The 15,449-nt window shown below is 59.8% G+C and overlaps 2 protein-coding genes across 3 annotated transcripts; one reads left to right on the top strand and one right to left on the bottom strand.

Moving 5' to 3' along the window:
• Window positions 1-2,279: 2,279 nt before the first annotated feature.
• LOC308061648 (uncharacterized protein) lies at window positions 2,280-8,856 on the bottom strand. The gene is made up of 14 exons (XM_080381933.1): window positions 6,141-8,856; window positions 5,866-6,026; window positions 5,606-5,765; window positions 5,322-5,492; window positions 5,157-5,248; window positions 4,908-5,065; window positions 4,730-4,833; window positions 4,411-4,635; window positions 4,170-4,255; window positions 3,865-4,001; window positions 3,600-3,689; window positions 3,180-3,388; window positions 2,855-3,061; window positions 2,280-2,752 (listed from the first exon to the last, which is right to left on the bottom strand). Exons 1-14 carry the CDS (start codon window positions 6,360-6,362, stop codon window positions 2,465-2,467), a joined length of 2,310 nt encoding a protein of 769 aa, XP_080238059.1. The 5' UTR covers window positions 6,363-8,856; the 3' UTR covers window positions 2,280-2,464.
• A 158-nt stretch (window positions 8,857-9,014) lies between these two features.
• Window positions 9,015-15,396, top strand: TRAPPC3 (trafficking protein particle complex subunit 3). Of its 2 annotated transcripts, XM_080381949.1 has the most exons (6): window positions 9,067-9,160; window positions 10,937-10,984; window positions 12,087-12,184; window positions 12,422-12,521; window positions 12,785-12,967; window positions 13,655-15,396. In XM_080381949.1, exons 1-6 carry the CDS (start codon window positions 9,119-9,121, stop codon window positions 13,772-13,774), a joined length of 591 nt encoding a protein of 196 aa, XP_080238075.1. In that variant the 5' UTR covers window positions 9,067-9,118; the 3' UTR covers window positions 13,775-15,396. The 2 variants fall into 2 exon arrangements, with proteins under 2 accessions (XP_080238076.1, XP_080238075.1); XM_080381950.1 differs by lacking the exon at window positions 10,937-10,984 and having other exon boundaries at window positions 9,015-9,160.
• Window positions 15,397-15,449: the final 53 nt, after the last annotated feature.

The raw sequence follows: 15,449 nt of genomic DNA, 5'->3' as shown, positions 1-15,449 counted from the left end.
TCCTCAGCAGACAGGGCGGCCCCACTCAGTGCGCTGCAGGGGTGGCCATACACCCCAAACCAGCCCAAACGCCCCAGAGCTCCAAGCTGTGGCTGAGCCATCACCTCCCCGTGGCCCCCAGCCCTGCCACCCGCCGGCTGCTGGCCCGGCTCAGCCGGAGCAGAGGCTTCCCCAAACCTCTCAGCAGCCACAACCGGCTGACTCCCTGCCGGGGAATGCTGCGTGGCCGAGCCACAGCCCCGGGAGCTGTGAGGCCCTTGGGGTATGGTGGGGGACAGGAGCACACGTGGCACAGGAGCGTGTCCCAGTGAACCTACAAACAGAGGGGACACCCCAGGAAAGGGAACAGCCCTACTCACAGCCGGCGTGGCCAAGCGTCCCATGGGGCTATGGCAGCCCCACAGCCCCTTGTTTCGAGGGACCCAGCAGTGCGGGGCCGGGGCTGCCCTGTGACCTGCTGTGAGGGTGCTGGCAGGCAGCTTCCAAAGCCCCTTTGCCTCACAGGGCCATTGTGCAGAGCAGATGAGCATCCCAGGGCTCCAGGAGAGCCTGGCAGCGGGTCCAGGCACGTCCATGGTACTTCCAACTGTGGGGCCAGCCTGGAGCAGGGGCACAGTGAGGAAGGGGCAACTGCAGGTGTACAGGGCGTGCAGCTGTGCTCTGCCAGTGCTCCCAGTGCGGGTAGTGATGCACAGGGCTCCTTGCTGCCATGCCAGCCTGAGTCGATGGGTTTATACAACAAGCAGAGCATCAATCGATTGCTCCGCCGCAGCGGGGCTCCTGGGTCCAGCCACCCTGTTCCCGCAGTGCCGGGAACAGCCGCCCTCCCTGTGCAGATGGAAAATTCAATGAGCTCATGACAAGCATGCCGCCCAGCAGCTGCATGCCCCAGAGCTCCCTGTGCTCCTCAGCCTGGGACCGGCCTGGGGAGGGGGCTGCACCCGGTGGGCTAGGGCCTGGCCATGCCTCTAGCACCTACAGTGTGCCCAGCACTTTGCCCTGACGCTGCCTGCGGGGAGCTGTTGGGGTGCCAAGCACCCCAAAATCAAAGGGCGTTTACAGCCATGGCTTGGCCACTGCCCTGCCAGCGGGAGCTGACGCTGCGGGAGACTGGGTGCAAACAGGAATGAGGACAGCAAACAAACCGTGCCAGCATCTCCGGGCAAAGTACCGCACGGGACACCCCATCCCACCTGCTCCTCACCCCTCTGCCCCACACCTCCCTCCTCCAGCCCCAGGACATTGTCCCCACCCCAAGCTGCTCCCACCCTGCTGCTCTGCACAGGGCAGTTTCGGGGCCACAAGGGCTGATCTGAACACCTGCCCTCAAAATACTCCTGCTGACCCCCACTAGGCATGGGGCAGTGACCCAGCGGGAACATAGGGGCGAGGGTCTGTCCCCAGAGTGGGGGCGTGGGGCACCAGCTTGTTGCTGGCAGTGTGCTGCGGCAGCTGCCGGCCCTGAGCATCTTGCCATGGGGCCAGCATCACAGCCAGCCACAAAGCCCCACTGCTGCAGGACAATCCCCCGTGGGTGCAGGTGATAAATGGGCCAGCGATGGGCTGAGCCCTGCCCTGCCCTGCCCTGCTGCAGCTCTTACCCGCTCTGTAATTACCCCAGGCCGCATCTGTAATTAGTGTCCTGATGTCATGATGTCAGATCTGGGCAGCCCCATGTGCTCCCGGACGGCCCCACCTTGGCCTCCAGCCACAGGGCTGAAGGAGATCCCAGCGCTCCAACGCTGTCCCGAGGAGCTCCTGCCTGGCTCTGGCTACCTGCGCTCCCCACCAGCATTGTTGCTGGACCCCCGTCCCACCCCGGCCCCGCAGCACCCAAGCGGCTGCAGGGCTGGATCCATCCCCCTGGCCAGCGCGGGGCTTGGCTGCATCTCTGCCCATACCGCTGCCGGCATCCTGCCTGTTCCTCGCCGCGCTGGCCCTGCCAGCTGGCCACACGGCTGCCACCCTCCTGGGGACAGATCCTGCCTGGGCAGGAGAGGGGCCAGCCCCTGGCCCACTGAGCCCCCCAGGCTGGGGATGAAGGCAGCGCTGCCGGTTCCCTGCCCGCCCAGCACAGGGAATGCGCTGGAGCAGCCCCGGTGGCTATAAATAGAGCGGGAGGCACAGGCATGCACCGGCTGGGGCACACCAGGGCCCAGGTGGTTGCTGCCCCTCGGCCGGCGTGGGGCATGGGCAGGGTGTGGGGCTGCAGCAGCACCCCGGGGTGGGACAGGAACGGGGAGGAGGGTGAAAGTACAAGGCAGGGCGAGGGCACTGCCGTCCTGCTGTGGGGAGGCAGCCAGCCCTGCGCCTGGGGTGACAGGACGGGGGCCCCATGCAGCCACCACAAAGCAGCATCCAGCACTTTATTGCAAGGCAGACAACTGTGCTCCCCACGGCACGTGGGACGCCACGTGCCCCTCCCCTCCACCAGCACCCCATGGCTCCACAACCGCCCCCATCGTTAGCACCCGCGCAGGGGCCGGGCTGCGCCGGTGACAGTGAACTGTGCGCTCAGCACCTCCGAAGGCACCCGTGTCTGCTGGCCCGGCTGCTGCCCACCAGCAAAGAGGGTGAAGGTGCCAGGCTCGAGGCGCCAGTCCTGTGCCCAGACGGCACGCTGCTCGGCCGCCACTTGGAAGGACAGCTTGGTCTCCCGGCCAGCCAGCACAGGCACACGGCGGAAAGCCACCAGCTGCCAGCGGGGCACCGGCACGGATGACTGCTCCCACCGCAGGTACAGCTGCACCACCTGCCAGGAGGGACAGGAGTCAGTGCCAACGAGACCCTGCGGCTGCACCCCTGGCAGGGGGGACCCCAGCCACATCCATACCCATGGAGCAGCTGCGCTCACCTCCTCGCCGTCCTGCTGCCCCACATTCCCCAGCACCACAGACACAGTGAGATTGGCACAGATGGGCAGCACTGGGGGACTCAGCACCAGGTCCTGGTAGCGGAAGGTGGTGTAGGACAGCCCGTACCCGAAGGGGTAGAGTGGGGCCTCCTGCCCGTAGTACCGGTACGTCCGCCCCTCCATGGTGTAGTTCTCCATGGGTGGCACCTGTGGGATGCAGGGCAGGGCTGGGCAGCACAGCCAAGCATCAGCCCTGCATCCCACGGCTCCCCCAGCCATGGAGGCAGGGCAGGGCTATGGGTGCTGCTGCCTGCCCTTGCCTTACCTGGTGCATGCCTGCGGGCCACGTGGCTGGCAGCCTGCCGGCCGGGGTGGCCCCTGCCTCACCCAGCAGGACCCTGGCAATGGCTAGGCCGGTGGCCTGGGCGGGGAAGAAGCACGCCAGGATGGCCCCCACGCCCTCATGCGCCTGCGCCCAGCTCACGTCCAGGGGCCCCGCGTTGAACAGCAGCAGGATGACGGGGCGCCCGGCGGCTGCAACGAGACAGCCGTCACCAAGAGCCCTGCGTTGGTGCCGCTTGGATGGCTCTGGGGTGCCCTGTGGATGTGGAACACCCTGGGGGGGTTGTGCACCCCCTCCCTGTACCCCAGCTCCCATGGGCTGGCCCTGACCCCCAGGACACGGGTCAGTCCCCAGGCACCAGCATGCTGCCCCCGTGGGAACCAAGCCCTGCAGAGCCCCTACCTGCCTGCACGATGTCCTGCAGCAGCTCCAGCTGGTGGCCCGGCAGGGACAGGTCCCTCCGGTCCTTTGCCTCTGTCTCCAGATCTATCCCTGCATGGGGACACCAAGGGACAGCCCCTAAGACCCTGCCTGGGGCACTGCGGATGGGGCACCAACCACCCTGGGGGCCGATGGGGACCCAATCCTCTCCCAGTGCCACCCCAGCACTGGGGCACTCCTCTTCCCCAGGCAGTGCCCACCCGGCACCCTCCTCGCTCCCACTTACCTGTCCCCAAGCAGACCACCACCACATCGGCTGCCCTTGCCACCTCCACCACCTCTGCCTGCGAGTACTGCTGGCACTGCGGCTCACGGCAGCCCGCTGCAAAGCTGACGTTGGCCGGCAGCATCTCTAACCCCCTCCTGCGCCAGGGAAGAGCAGAGGGCAGGGGGGCTGCTGTGCCCCAGGGTTGGGGCACCTTGGGAATTCCCCCCTTGCCCCAGCCCCCAAGCAAAGGGCTGAGCAGCTCCAGCAGCAGCCCCAGGCAGTGCCCAGGACAGGGGATGTACGGCGGCACCGCGCTGTCTCACCGGGGAGTGTAGATGTACCGTGGCTCCGGCACCGGTGCGTAGTCCCCGAACAGCACCCGGGTGTTGTCGGCGAAGGGACCCACCACCTGCAGAGGGCAGAGGGGTGAGGGTGGGCTCCGGCAGCCCTGTGCCACGCAGCCTGTGCATCTCCAAAGGAGGGGACACCTGTGTGCCCAGGGTACAGAGCCAGCAGCCTCTGGGTCACCATGTCCCCCTGCTCACCCCCGTGCACGGTGCTCACCGCGAGGCGCTTGCCGGGCAGATCCCGGGCCCGGAGGGGCAGCGTCCCCCGCACGTTCTTCAGCAGCACAAAGCTCTTGACGGCAGCTTCCAGAGAGAGGTTGCGATGCTCAGGGCTCTGCACAACGCTCAGGTCCAGGGTGCTGTAGGGGTTCATGGCTGGGGGGTCGAACTCCCCCAGCCGCATACGTGTGTAGAAGAGGGGCCGGACCCGGTCACGCAGCATCTGCAAAGACCCCAGTACCAAAACCTTGGCTGTGCTTGGCAGGGGCAGCCCCGGCTCCCTGCCCACGCCCCCAGCCCCGCTCACTCCGGCTGACCTGCAGCGTGATGTTGCCCATGGCCAGAGCCTGGGGGATGTGCATGAAGACGTTGTTCCTCATGCCGTAAGAGAGCTCCAGGTTGCAGCCGGCGTTCATTGAGGCTGCCATACCGGTGAGAGTGGCCCATCATGGCTGCGTGATGCCCAGGGACCCCACACCCCTCCCACAAGCTCACCGACTGCCGTCTCCAGGAAGGTGCGCGTGTAGTGGTGCCCCAGCATGATGAGCTCCAGGGCCCCCTCGTCGCTCACCACGTAGCCCTCGAACCCCCACTCGCCACGTAGGATATCTGTCAGCAGCTTCTTGTTGGCACAGGCGGGAATGCCATTGATCCTGCCGGAGAGGGGATGGGGCAGCCTGGACAGCTGGGCACCGGCCACCCTGCAGGCAGCCCAGGCCGTGCAGCCCCCACCGCGCTCGGTACCTGTTGTAGCTGCACATGAAGCTGTAGGAGCCAGCACGCACGCACGCCTGGAACTGGGGCAGGAAGGTGGTGCGCCAGTCCCGCTCCAGCACCTGCAAGCGCCATGGGAGAGAGGGGTCAGTGCCTGAGGGGCTGCCAGCTGGCCCCTGGCCCCACTGCGCTCACCTTGGCATCGAAGCTGAGCCTGGAGACGGGGATGTTCTCAGGGCCACCGTGCACGCTGAAGTGCTTGCAGCCGGCACTGGCCTTGATGTAGCGGGGGTGCTGGCCCTGCAGACCCTGCACAAAGCTGCGGGCCAGCTCCCCGCTCAGGAATGGGTCCTCCCCATAGGTCTCCTGGCCAAGGGACAAGTGGGTCACTGCTGGGACCCGCAGCGACCCTGCGGACCAGTCAGCCACAATCCTGTGTGGCCTGATCCCAGCCTGGGGTCACCCCTCCGTGCTGGCACCTGGTTCCTGCCCCACAGCGGGTGCCTCATGATGTTCAGGACGGGGCTGAAGCAGCTGAGCCCTGTGTGGTCACCGTAGCGGCCAGTGGCAGCAAAGACATTGTGCTTGGCTCTCACCTCGGTGGCAGTGGCGTTGGCCACGCGGTAGATGAGCTCAGGGCTGTGGGGAGAGCACGGGGGTGTTGGGGGGTGGCAGGTCATGTCCCACATCCCCGGGCGCCCCATCCCGGCTGGATTGCTGGGTACCCTGGTGCTGGTACCTGAAGGCGGCGGCGAGCCCCAGCGCCTGGGGGAAAGCTGTGGCCCAGCCGGGTGCCTCGGCGTCGCCCCGCAGACACTCCGTGTTCCAGTTGTAGGGTGCGATGCCCAGCCGTGGGATGGGGGGCGCGGGGCCATTCCCCATCGCACCCCCCCTTGCCACCTGCAGGCAGGCGGTGCTGAGCACGGGGGGATGTCAGGAGGTCCTGGGGGGATCCCGAGGGTGTCCCAGGGGGTGTCCGGGGGGGTTCCGGGGCTGGCCCCGCCTTGTTCTCACCTGCAGCACCAGCTCGGCGGGGCTCAGCCGGCCCAGCAGGTCGTCGAGGCGGCGGTGCCAGGGCAGCGCTGGGTCCTGGAAGGGGAACGGGGTGGGGGAGAGGAAGGGGGAGGGCTCGGCCCGGCCCGGCCCGGTGCTCAGCGCCGCGCACAGCAGCACGGCGGCGGCCCGGAGCCCCGGCACGGCCGCTCCTCGGGCCGGGGGCGCGGGTCGGCGCGGCATGGCACGGCGCGGCACGGCGCGGCACCGAGCTGCACGGCACAGCACGGCACCGCGCGGCACGGCAGGGCACGGCACGGCTCGGGACCGAGCAGCACGGCACGGCACGGCACGGCCCCGAGCTGCACGGCACGGCACGGCAGGGACCCACTTCCCTCGGCGAGCGCGGCCCGGCACTCCGAGGCCACGGGCGATGGGCGCGGCGGGGCGGGGCGGGCCGGGGCCGCGCTTCCCCCTGCCCCGGGAGGCACCGGGAGAACGAGCAGCCAGAGCCGGCGCGGGGGGCCGTGCGCCGGGGTCTGCATCGAGGGCGGCGGGTCCTGGCCGGGCCCTGGCTCCGCAGCGGCGGCCGGTCGCGGTGTGGCGGTTCCCACCAGCCCCGACACCTCTGGGCACGGGAACAGCTGCGAGGGAACCGGCAGAGCTGCCCCGTGCCGCCAAACCAGCTCCCGCGGTGGCCGCGGCTGCAGTGGGGCTGCCTGCGGCGGGGCTCAAGCCTCTGCTTGGGGCTGGGGCGTAGAGGGGTCCCAGTCACTGCTCCTGTCCTGGAGCTGGGGCCCGGGGTGACGAGAGGAAGGCCTTCGTTTTGTGTTTTAACAAGGGCCACGGAGCCTGGCGCCAGCATGGGTCCCATGCATGCTCCCTGCTGCCTGGCCAGCTTGGCACCGTGGGACGCTGCCAGGGACCCACCTGGTGGCCAGGGACACGGTACCTGCAGTGGCCACCAGCTCACGGGGACAGCCATGGAAGCCATGGTCACGCTCCCAGTGCTGGCGGCCGAGGCTGCTGGTCCTCCTGGCTGTGCTGCCCAAGTCCCACGCTTGCAGCCTGGGGACACAATGTGAGGCTGGGTGGTGGGTGCGGCATGAGCATGCTGGCAAGGCTGGGACCAGACCTGGCGCGTGTCCTGAGGCCTGGCCAGGTGACTCCCCAGCCGGCAAAGGCCAGCACGGCATGACCTGAAGCAGCACGTGCAGCCCCTGGGCACACCACAACATGCGCTCCATGGCTTTCTCACACGGCCGCTCCCATGAGACAAGTGGCACAGTGACAGCCAGGGACGGGCTTAGCACCAGGCAGCCCAAACGGAGACCTGCACCTCCACGTGGATGACCCTGGTGGCCACCGGGATCGGGGAGCTCACACCCACCTCCAGTGTGGCAAACGTGGCGTTGTGCACTGTGTGCTGTGGCGTCTCCACTGTCCCCACCTTTGCCCTCCCCTGGCCATAGCTCTCGGGCTGGGAGATGCACAGGGGGCAACATGTGCATGGAGATGGCCATTTGCCTGCCAGTGCTGGGATGGGACTGGGAGCAGGAGGGGAGCTGGTGCTTGCAGGCCACCTCATTATCTTGCCGGCACCATGTCCTGCTCCTGCCAGGGATGGAGGCGATGCTGGCAGTTCGCCAGCTTGGATTGACCATGCCAGGAGCTGGTATCAGGCCTAGGGGCTTGCAGCCCGCCAGCAGCCGAGTGAGTACAGGCTGCGCTGTTGCAGGGACGTAGCCATGTAAGGCAATGCCAGCAGGTTGGCCGCAGCTGGTGAGAGCCCGGCCAGCCCCCACGCTCCCAGCACTGCTGCTTGGCGCTGACAGCAAGCAATCACCCAGCTGCTGGATTCCTAAGCAGCCAGGGCGGGGGGTGGGGGGGTCCTGCTACCAGCTTCCTCCACTTCCAGAGGACATCCTCCCACCCAGCCCACAGCCACCATTGCACTGCCCCAGCTGGAGCCACCCTTAAGCAAGAGTCAGCAACCAGCACTTGCTCAGGGACGTGGCTAGAATAGACACATACCCAAATAAACAAATAACCACCAGGCAGTGTCTGTCTGGGAGCAGAGGCCAGTGCTTGGGCAGTCGCATTGGCCAAGGAGGCTCAGGGGAACTCAGCTGTTCCCGTAACTATTTACTGCAATTGCTCAGAGCCCCAAGCCAGGCAGATTTCTGCAACACCCCTGTCCCCTGCCACATTTCTGCACAGTTGGGTGTATTTCTTGCCGCATTAGGCACGGAAGCCCTGTGCTGAGCACTCCCACACGGACCTGCAGCCTGAGGCTCCATGCTGGCCCAGGGCTCACTGCGTCCACCCTGGGGCATGCTGGCTGCCCTTGCCGCAGGAACCAGCTTCTGCCAAGACATTGGGGCCAGCAGCTGGGCAGGGCCAGGAGCAATGTGGGACCAAAGCAAAAGCAGGACCTGCCGGCCCAGGCGTGCCAGGGAAGGGAACCACTCCCATGGACAGGCCCTTGCCCTGGCAATGCACCGTTCTGTGAAGAGTTATTCCTCCAGTAAAAACGTTCACCAGAGCTGCAGGGGCCTAAACAGAAGCCACCAGGCACCGGTGGGCCCAGCTGGAGGCCAGGCTGCTGTATTGCCTTCACTTGGGACTGGTCACAGGAAGCAGGAGCGCCGCCAACACCACCCCCCCGGCCCTCACCGGCCAGGCAGGGCTCCCGGCCCGGACAAGGCCCAAACCCGGGCGCAGGCGCCCCCCAGCGGCACGGCAAAACCCCACCCCCCTCGCAGGGCCCGCCGGGATTTGTAGGCGCCCCGTCACGTGACAGGAAGGCCGACCGCCTCGGCCGCCACGGCAGGCGCATGCGCGTAGCTCGCCCGCGTTGCACTCTGGGGATCGTAGTTCGCGGGGGCGGGCGCGGCGGGGCCTGCGAGTCCCGGCGTGCCCCGCGACACGGCGCGGGGCGGGACGGGAGGCGGCCGGGCCAGGCCGGGCCGGGCCGGGGACGCAGCGGGCCGGGCAGGATGTCGCGCCAGGCCGGCCGCAGCACCGAGAGCAAGAAAATGGTAACGGCGGGGAGGCGGTGCCTGAGGGGCCGGGCGGGCCCCGGTGGGCCCCTGCGCCGCCCGCCCGCGGGGATAGGCCTGGCGGCGGGGTGTGGGCCCGGGGCGGGGGGTGCCGGAGGAGGCGGGGAGCCGGCCTGGCTGTCAGGGGGAGGCCCGCGGCAGGGCCCAGCCCTCCCGCCCGCCGCTGGGCCGCGCTGCGCGCCCGGGCTGCCGGGGTGTGCTCGGCGGGACCCGCCCCTCCCCGGGCCGTACCGGCGGGGCGGCACCGGCTGCCCCCTCCCGCCCGACCCCAGCCCCCAGGCGGCCGCCCGCGGTGCCGAGCGGGGCGGAGGGGCTGCGCCAGCCGCTCCGCGGGAGCTCGGAGCCGCCACAGCCCCCAAGCGGGCTCTGCACGAAGCGTCCGGGAGCGGCAGCGGTTCCCAACGGGAGCTCCCGTCACCCGCTCCGCAGGGCGCCGAGTGCCCGGTGCGGCGGGGCCGGGCTGCCGGGTGTCGGGATCAGGGATCAGGCAGCAGCGGGACACTTCTCCTTGTGGAAATGCTACAGGCGAAACGCACACCCTTTTCTCCGTTTCTTTTCTCCTATCATTCCCTTCCGTGTCACCAGTCCAGCTGAGCTGAGAGGGGAGAGGTGGAGAGCAAAGCTGCGGAGCTGAAGTCTGATGCTGGGTCAAACTAGACCAAACGAAATCATTTTGGTGCAATGTCAGTATTTGAAAGCAAGTAACAAAAAATAAAATACGTTTTTTTTCCCTCTTTGGCCACCTTGACAGGCTGGTTTAGGCTCAGCGGAGGCCAGGCAGCTGCCTGCTCCTTTCTGCTCCCATCCTGTCCGCACCACGAGGGATTCTTTTCTAGGGATTCAACTCCTTAAACACAGTGCTTTTTATTTAAGGAATTAGTGTTATGTCATTAGAAGCCTGATTTTTGCAGCCGCAGAATGGTTCTGTAATGCTGAGACTATACGCTAGTCTGCAATACAAAACAATATAAATAATGGAAAAAGTCTTGGGCACTCTTAATTCCATTAGATGGACCGAAAATGAAAAGTTTGTTTACAAATGTGAAAGTTTGCCTTTTTGTAACAGTTTAAAAGTTACCTGAATAGCAGCGTCGCAGGCAATGACTATGGCCAACACTGGATTTGCTCACTTTGGGGCTGATAACAGTAGGTGATGACTTCATGGCTTTACACAGTAAATGACAGCATCTTGGACTGGTAACAGCTGGATTCCCTCCATCCATTCACCCCCTACTCTCTCCAGCTGCCAAGCCCTGTCTTTACTAAAATTACTGAAATCCTTAAAAATAGCATAACCTTTTCTGCATGTTTGTTAAATTCTCTGCCAAGTGTCTGACTGCCAGTTGAGCTAAAGGAGACTTCCGCCTTGTTGTTCACTCTTGAGTGATGTGAACTTGTGCAACCTTTAGCTTTCCAGGATGAAAGCAGAATTGTAAGTAAAAAACCCCAAAAATGTGTCAGTTCTTTCGATCGAAAATGAAGCAAAAGTACCAAGGAGCCTGACTGGTTCTTTTCAGGTGCTTTAAAGCCTTTTGGTAGCTAATTGCTGTTGACCTGTGAATTACAATGACAAGGTGGAATTCCCTGTGTCTTCTAACCAACCCAGTTTCTCTTTGTTGAATATTGGATCGATTCCTTCTTGTGTTTGTCTTTCTGTAAACTTGTTCAGAATGAAGTGTGTTCAGTGTTGTCACTTAACTCTGATGTTGTCTCTTTTCCCTTCCTTTCTGCCTGCCTGCTGCTTTCATTCTGTAGTATTGGTATTTGCCATTCATTTCACCTTCTGCATCTATGCATCTCATGGTAGGTGATAGGCTTTTAATCTGAGATTAGACTGTAATGTTTCTGAATGCTAAAACTGAAAGCAGAAATTAATTATCATGCTTTATTTGTTCCTGAAAACACTTCCTTCAGGTTCTGTGAAAAGCTAAAGCCTATTGTACCTTTTTCTTATGCAGCCTTTAAGGACCTTGTTAATCACTGATCTGGCTTAATGGGTGCCAAGAAAATGCGCTTTGCCATAGTGGCTTCAGGTTGAGGATGGTGGCTGGGAGACGAGATCTCTTCCCTTGGCGTTTCCTGCAAATCCCACAGCTGTGCAAAGAAAGCCCACGTAACTTTGATCCTAACCAGGCACAGCAAGCGGATGTGCGGAACACAGATCTGCTGAGCTGACCTGAAGTCGTCCTCGCTGTTCCTCCTCTGGGTCTGAGGAACTGATTTTAATGTATGAAGCGAATTATGTGCCTGGATAACTTTCCAGGGACCAGATGAGTCTTGTTTTTTCTTGGTAGCAGAATATAAGTCTGTGAATGGATGAGCACTTTTTGTCCTGTTGAAAGGACCAGAAATGGAGCCTAACGAGTGTCGCCCGTTTGCAGCGCCTTTATGAAACACAAATAAGTTTTCACCTCTAAGTCAGTGGTTGAAACAGATTAAGGTCCCTGGTAACTGTGCTTTTAGCCACTCAGGAGGTGGTTGGTAGCACATCAGACGACCTGGAGGTGTCGTTCCAGTTATCCGGGGATGTGCTTGTTAAAGCAGAAGGATGCTAAGTGGCAGCTGACAAAACTTACTAAGAATGTCATCAGCCTCCTGGCTTGCCTCTTCAGGTCAGATTCAGGACACCTTAGTGGGAAATGCTCTGTGTGTGTGTGGAGAGAGGGAGAGAAAGAAAGTGCTCAGTCATTCTTAGTCAAAGAGGATTTCTCTTTCCAAGGAGACTGAAGTTGTCTTGCCAAAATATGAACTGGGATCTCTCCTTATTAAGCAGCAAATTCTTTGGAGACAGCAGGTTTCTCTTCCCCCTCTCTGGGCCAACGGAAGCAGCGCTGGACACAGATGCAGCAGTGCTATGTCAGTTTTCTTTTTGACTTGTGTTTAAATCCCTTTTGCCTCTGTCTAGAACTCGGAGCTCTTCACACTGACGTATGGTGCTCTGGTCACCCAGCTGTGCAAGGACTATGAGAATGATGAGGATGTCAACAAGCAGCTTGACAAAATGTAAGTGAATCTGCTGCAGCAGAGCCTTGTAGGAGTTCAGGTTCACAGGAGGCACCTCTATGTGTTGCTTTGTGAATAAAAGCCTGGCAGACTGAATTTTATATTTTATGTATTTTGTTTTACTGTTATTTCTCAGATATTTTTTTTCCCTCCACTGGTCCTTTTATAAATGTTGGTTGTCTTTCTAAAGCTATCCTCTTCCCACTCTGTAGCTGCTCCTCTTTGGTCTATTCACAGGGGTTACAACATAGGTGTTCGGCTAATAGAGGACTTTCTGGCCCGGTCCAATGTTGGAAGATGCCATGATTTCCGTGAAACCGCGGATGTTATTGCAAAGGTAATTGTGAAAGCACAGCTTTGTCAGGTTTTGTCATGGTTTTGCCTATGAGGATAGAGTATTTGCAGCTTGCAGGACTGTTTTGAGAGTTTGACTGAGATTTTGGGGAGGAAAAAGAGAGAATTAGATCCCTGGGTACTGCTGACTGGTGGGAACTGGGAGAAAGGAGTGTTTTCAAAACCCTTTAGTAATTTTACAAAGATCAGAGCTGTGCTGTTGCTTCATGGGATACGTTCTTGTTCACAATCTCTTTGACATAACAGATAGCATTTAAAATGTACCTGGGCATCACTCCAAGCATCACCAACTGGAGTCCTGGAGGTGACGAGTTCTCCCTGATCTTGGAAAATAATCCCTTGGTGGACTTTGTTGAGCTCCCCGACAACCACTCATCTCTCATCTATTCCAACTTGTTGTGTGGAGTGCTGCGAGGAGCTCTGGAAATGGTGAGCCAACATCTCTGTTCTAGAGAGAGCGATATATCCGAGGTATCAGCAGATACTTTAATGTTTAATCTGTGTTCATGACTTCTTTGATTGCTTTGAATCTGAAATTCATTCCCGGGAGAAGAGCAGAGCTACAGGAGCGCTCGGCTGCCGTTGCCTATGGCAGCTGTGAGTCCCAGAGGTGCTGCCCAAGCCCCTTCATCTTATGACCCAAGTGTGGGCACTAGTATCTCCTTGAATTTTCATGAAGCTTCAAAATCCTGTCTTTGTATCTGCTTTGAGCCCTAGTTGGGAATTGGCTGGAACAAGCAAACAGCTATGTCTCAAATTTAGGAGTCTGTATTGAGGCTTGATTATTTTGCTTAGCTGAAATTTTTGAGGAGCATACATGGAGCAGCAGGTTGTGTAGCCCTGAGTGATGGGGTTCATCAGGCTCTGATCTCTGCAGGGAGTCCCAGTTGTGCTGTAGGAGGTATGTTTGCCGAGGTAAGGTGCCCACAGTCCACCGTGTAGGCTGCAGTGTACAAGGAGGATGTGATCTTGAAAAATAATGAGTGCTTCCGTAGAGCTCTGCATTGCATGTCATGCCCTTAGAGTCCTTAAGCTGGTGCTTCACGGTCAGACGGTTCCTAGAGAAGCTGCTGCTGTAAGGGAGATAACAGCTCTTTTTCCTCTTCCACCACCTAGGTTCAGATGGCCGTAGATGTAAAATTCATCCAGGACACACTGAAGGGTGACAGCGTCACAGAAATAAGAATGAAGTTCATCAGGCGGATTGAAGACAATCTTCCAGCTGGTGAAGAGTGAATTGCAAACCAGTTTCCCTTTGGGACTGGAGGGGACCAGCTGGTTTTGGCTATTAGCTTTCGTCACAGATCTGTAGGGATATAGCGCTTTCATCACAGATCTGTAGGGATCTAGTGCCCCTGTACATTCAGACAGACTCACTGACTGTTTAAGATATTATTATATTCTTCTACTGCTACTTCATCTTCTGTAGAAGACGATTATCTGGTTGCTGTTTATTTCACAGGTTCATTCTGAAGCTTTTTCATAAGGTGACGTCTTTTTCGTATTCCCCTGGGGACTCTTTCTATGCTCAGTTTCTAATTGTGATGTTTTGTTGTGTGAGAACTACTGCTCAAACCCTAGAAGAGCTCCAGTCTGTTCAAACCCGAATCTATGTTTTATTACCAGGATTGAAGACCAAGCTGTGAGAGTCCACTCATTTACTGTTGAATGCTGTCCTTAAAAAGAGGTGTTTAAAATTCATTCAGAGATGAGCACATAGTATTTCTGTAGACCAAACTGGCTTCCTGCGTTTGATTCTGAAGTTACTAGTAAAATGCAAGCTTGATACAAGGAGGTGATTTGGGAGAGCCGTGTGAGTGCTGGCACCAGGTTGGGGAGGCTCCTCTTGTCAGAGAGCGGTGGCGTCACCCAGCACTGGCAGATTCACGAGGTCCTTGTGGCCTGGGCTCTTCTGTAGTTTCTCTTCCCCCTCAGCAGCTTCATGACTCCCCTCTTGGGAGGGCCATTAAATTGCCATGGAGCAGCAGTAGACATGTTAAATGGAGAAAAAGAAGGAGTGCCTGCAGTACCATTGATGTTTGACAGTGTGTACAGTGCAGGGGCCACGTGGCAGGTCCACAGAACAAAAACTAAAACTCGGACTGATTGGGAGGGATTAAACGCACTTCAGCAAGTCGAGTCTGTTCTCCTGTTACGGCGTATAAACACTGCACAGCGTGGAGGTGGTGCTGGGGTATATTCTCACAGATGTTTAGGCTACAACAGAATTTCCCCTGTTCCTTGAATTGGCAGGCTCTGTAAAATAAATACACAAAGTAGCATTATATCTCAAAAAGCCAGATAATTGGAAAATCAACTTCCTCTGCCATCCCATTCAGCCAGAAAAGGCAGGCAGACATGCAGTTCTCAAACCACTTTACATAGCATGAAGGCACAGATCCACAGAGGTAATTAGGAGCTTAAAGTTGGTAGCCCTTACTCACTTCCACAGGAGCTGGTGGCTCAGATACCTTTGCAGGTTTATGCCTGAGTGTAAGGTGAGGAAGAGAACACTGCTGCTTGTGCTGCTGGCCGTTCAGGTTCTCCAGATGAATGTTGGGTCATCTGGATGCTGGGTGAGTCACGTCATCCCTTCTTTTGCCCAAATGAGCCACTTTAGTGGGAGGCACTGGATGCCCCGTGTGACGTGTGTCCTGTGAAGTGGCAGCGAGTCGCTGTCAAAGCAGTTGGAGAATGACATCACGGAACAGCAGTGGCCAGTGGGTTTTGGAGGCAGAGGTGCCGCACGGTCACATGGCAGAGATCAGAAAGATCCGTTGTTTCTCATTGTCAACCATTTGAAGTCATTTTCAGGCTGCATTTTAAAAGCAATTGCATTAAAAGAATCCCAGTGTCGACTGTTTGCTCTGGCTTTATTTTTCGGTGACCTGGGTGCTGGTGCGGCACAGCG

The sequence above is a fragment of the Falco punctatus genome, assembly GCF_963210335.1.
Source record: "Falco punctatus genome assembly, chromosome: 3".
Lineage (NCBI taxonomy): Eukaryota > Metazoa > Chordata > Aves > Falconiformes > Falconidae > Falco > Falco punctatus.
The sequence above is the reverse complement of the archived record's forward strand: the minus strand, read 5'-3'. Positions and strand labels throughout refer to the sequence as shown.

Coding starts and splice junctions, on each gene's coding strand:
- LOC308061648 (XM_080381933.1), bottom strand. CDS start 6,362: ATGCCGCGCCGACCCGCGCCCCCGGCCCGAGGAGCGGCCGTGCCGGGG. Junction 6,027..6,140: donor CCGCCGAGCTGGTGCTGCAG/GTGAGAACAAGG, acceptor GCCTGCCTGCAG/GTGGCAAGGGGGGGTGCGAT. Junction 4,834..4,907: donor CTTCCTGGAGACGGCAGTCG/GTGAGCTTGTGG, acceptor CCGGTATGGCAG/CCTCAATGAACGCCGGCTGC.
- TRAPPC3 (XM_080381949.1), top strand. CDS start 9,119: ATGTCGCGCCAGGCCGGCCGCAGCACCGAGAGCAAGAAAATG. Junction 9,161..10,936: donor GCACCGAGAGCAAGAAAATG/GTAACGGCGGGG, acceptor TTCATTCTGTAG/TATTGGTATTTGCCATTCAT. Junction 10,985..12,086: donor CTGCATCTATGCATCTCATG/GTAGGTGATAGG, acceptor GCCTCTGTCTAG/AACTCGGAGCTCTTCACACT.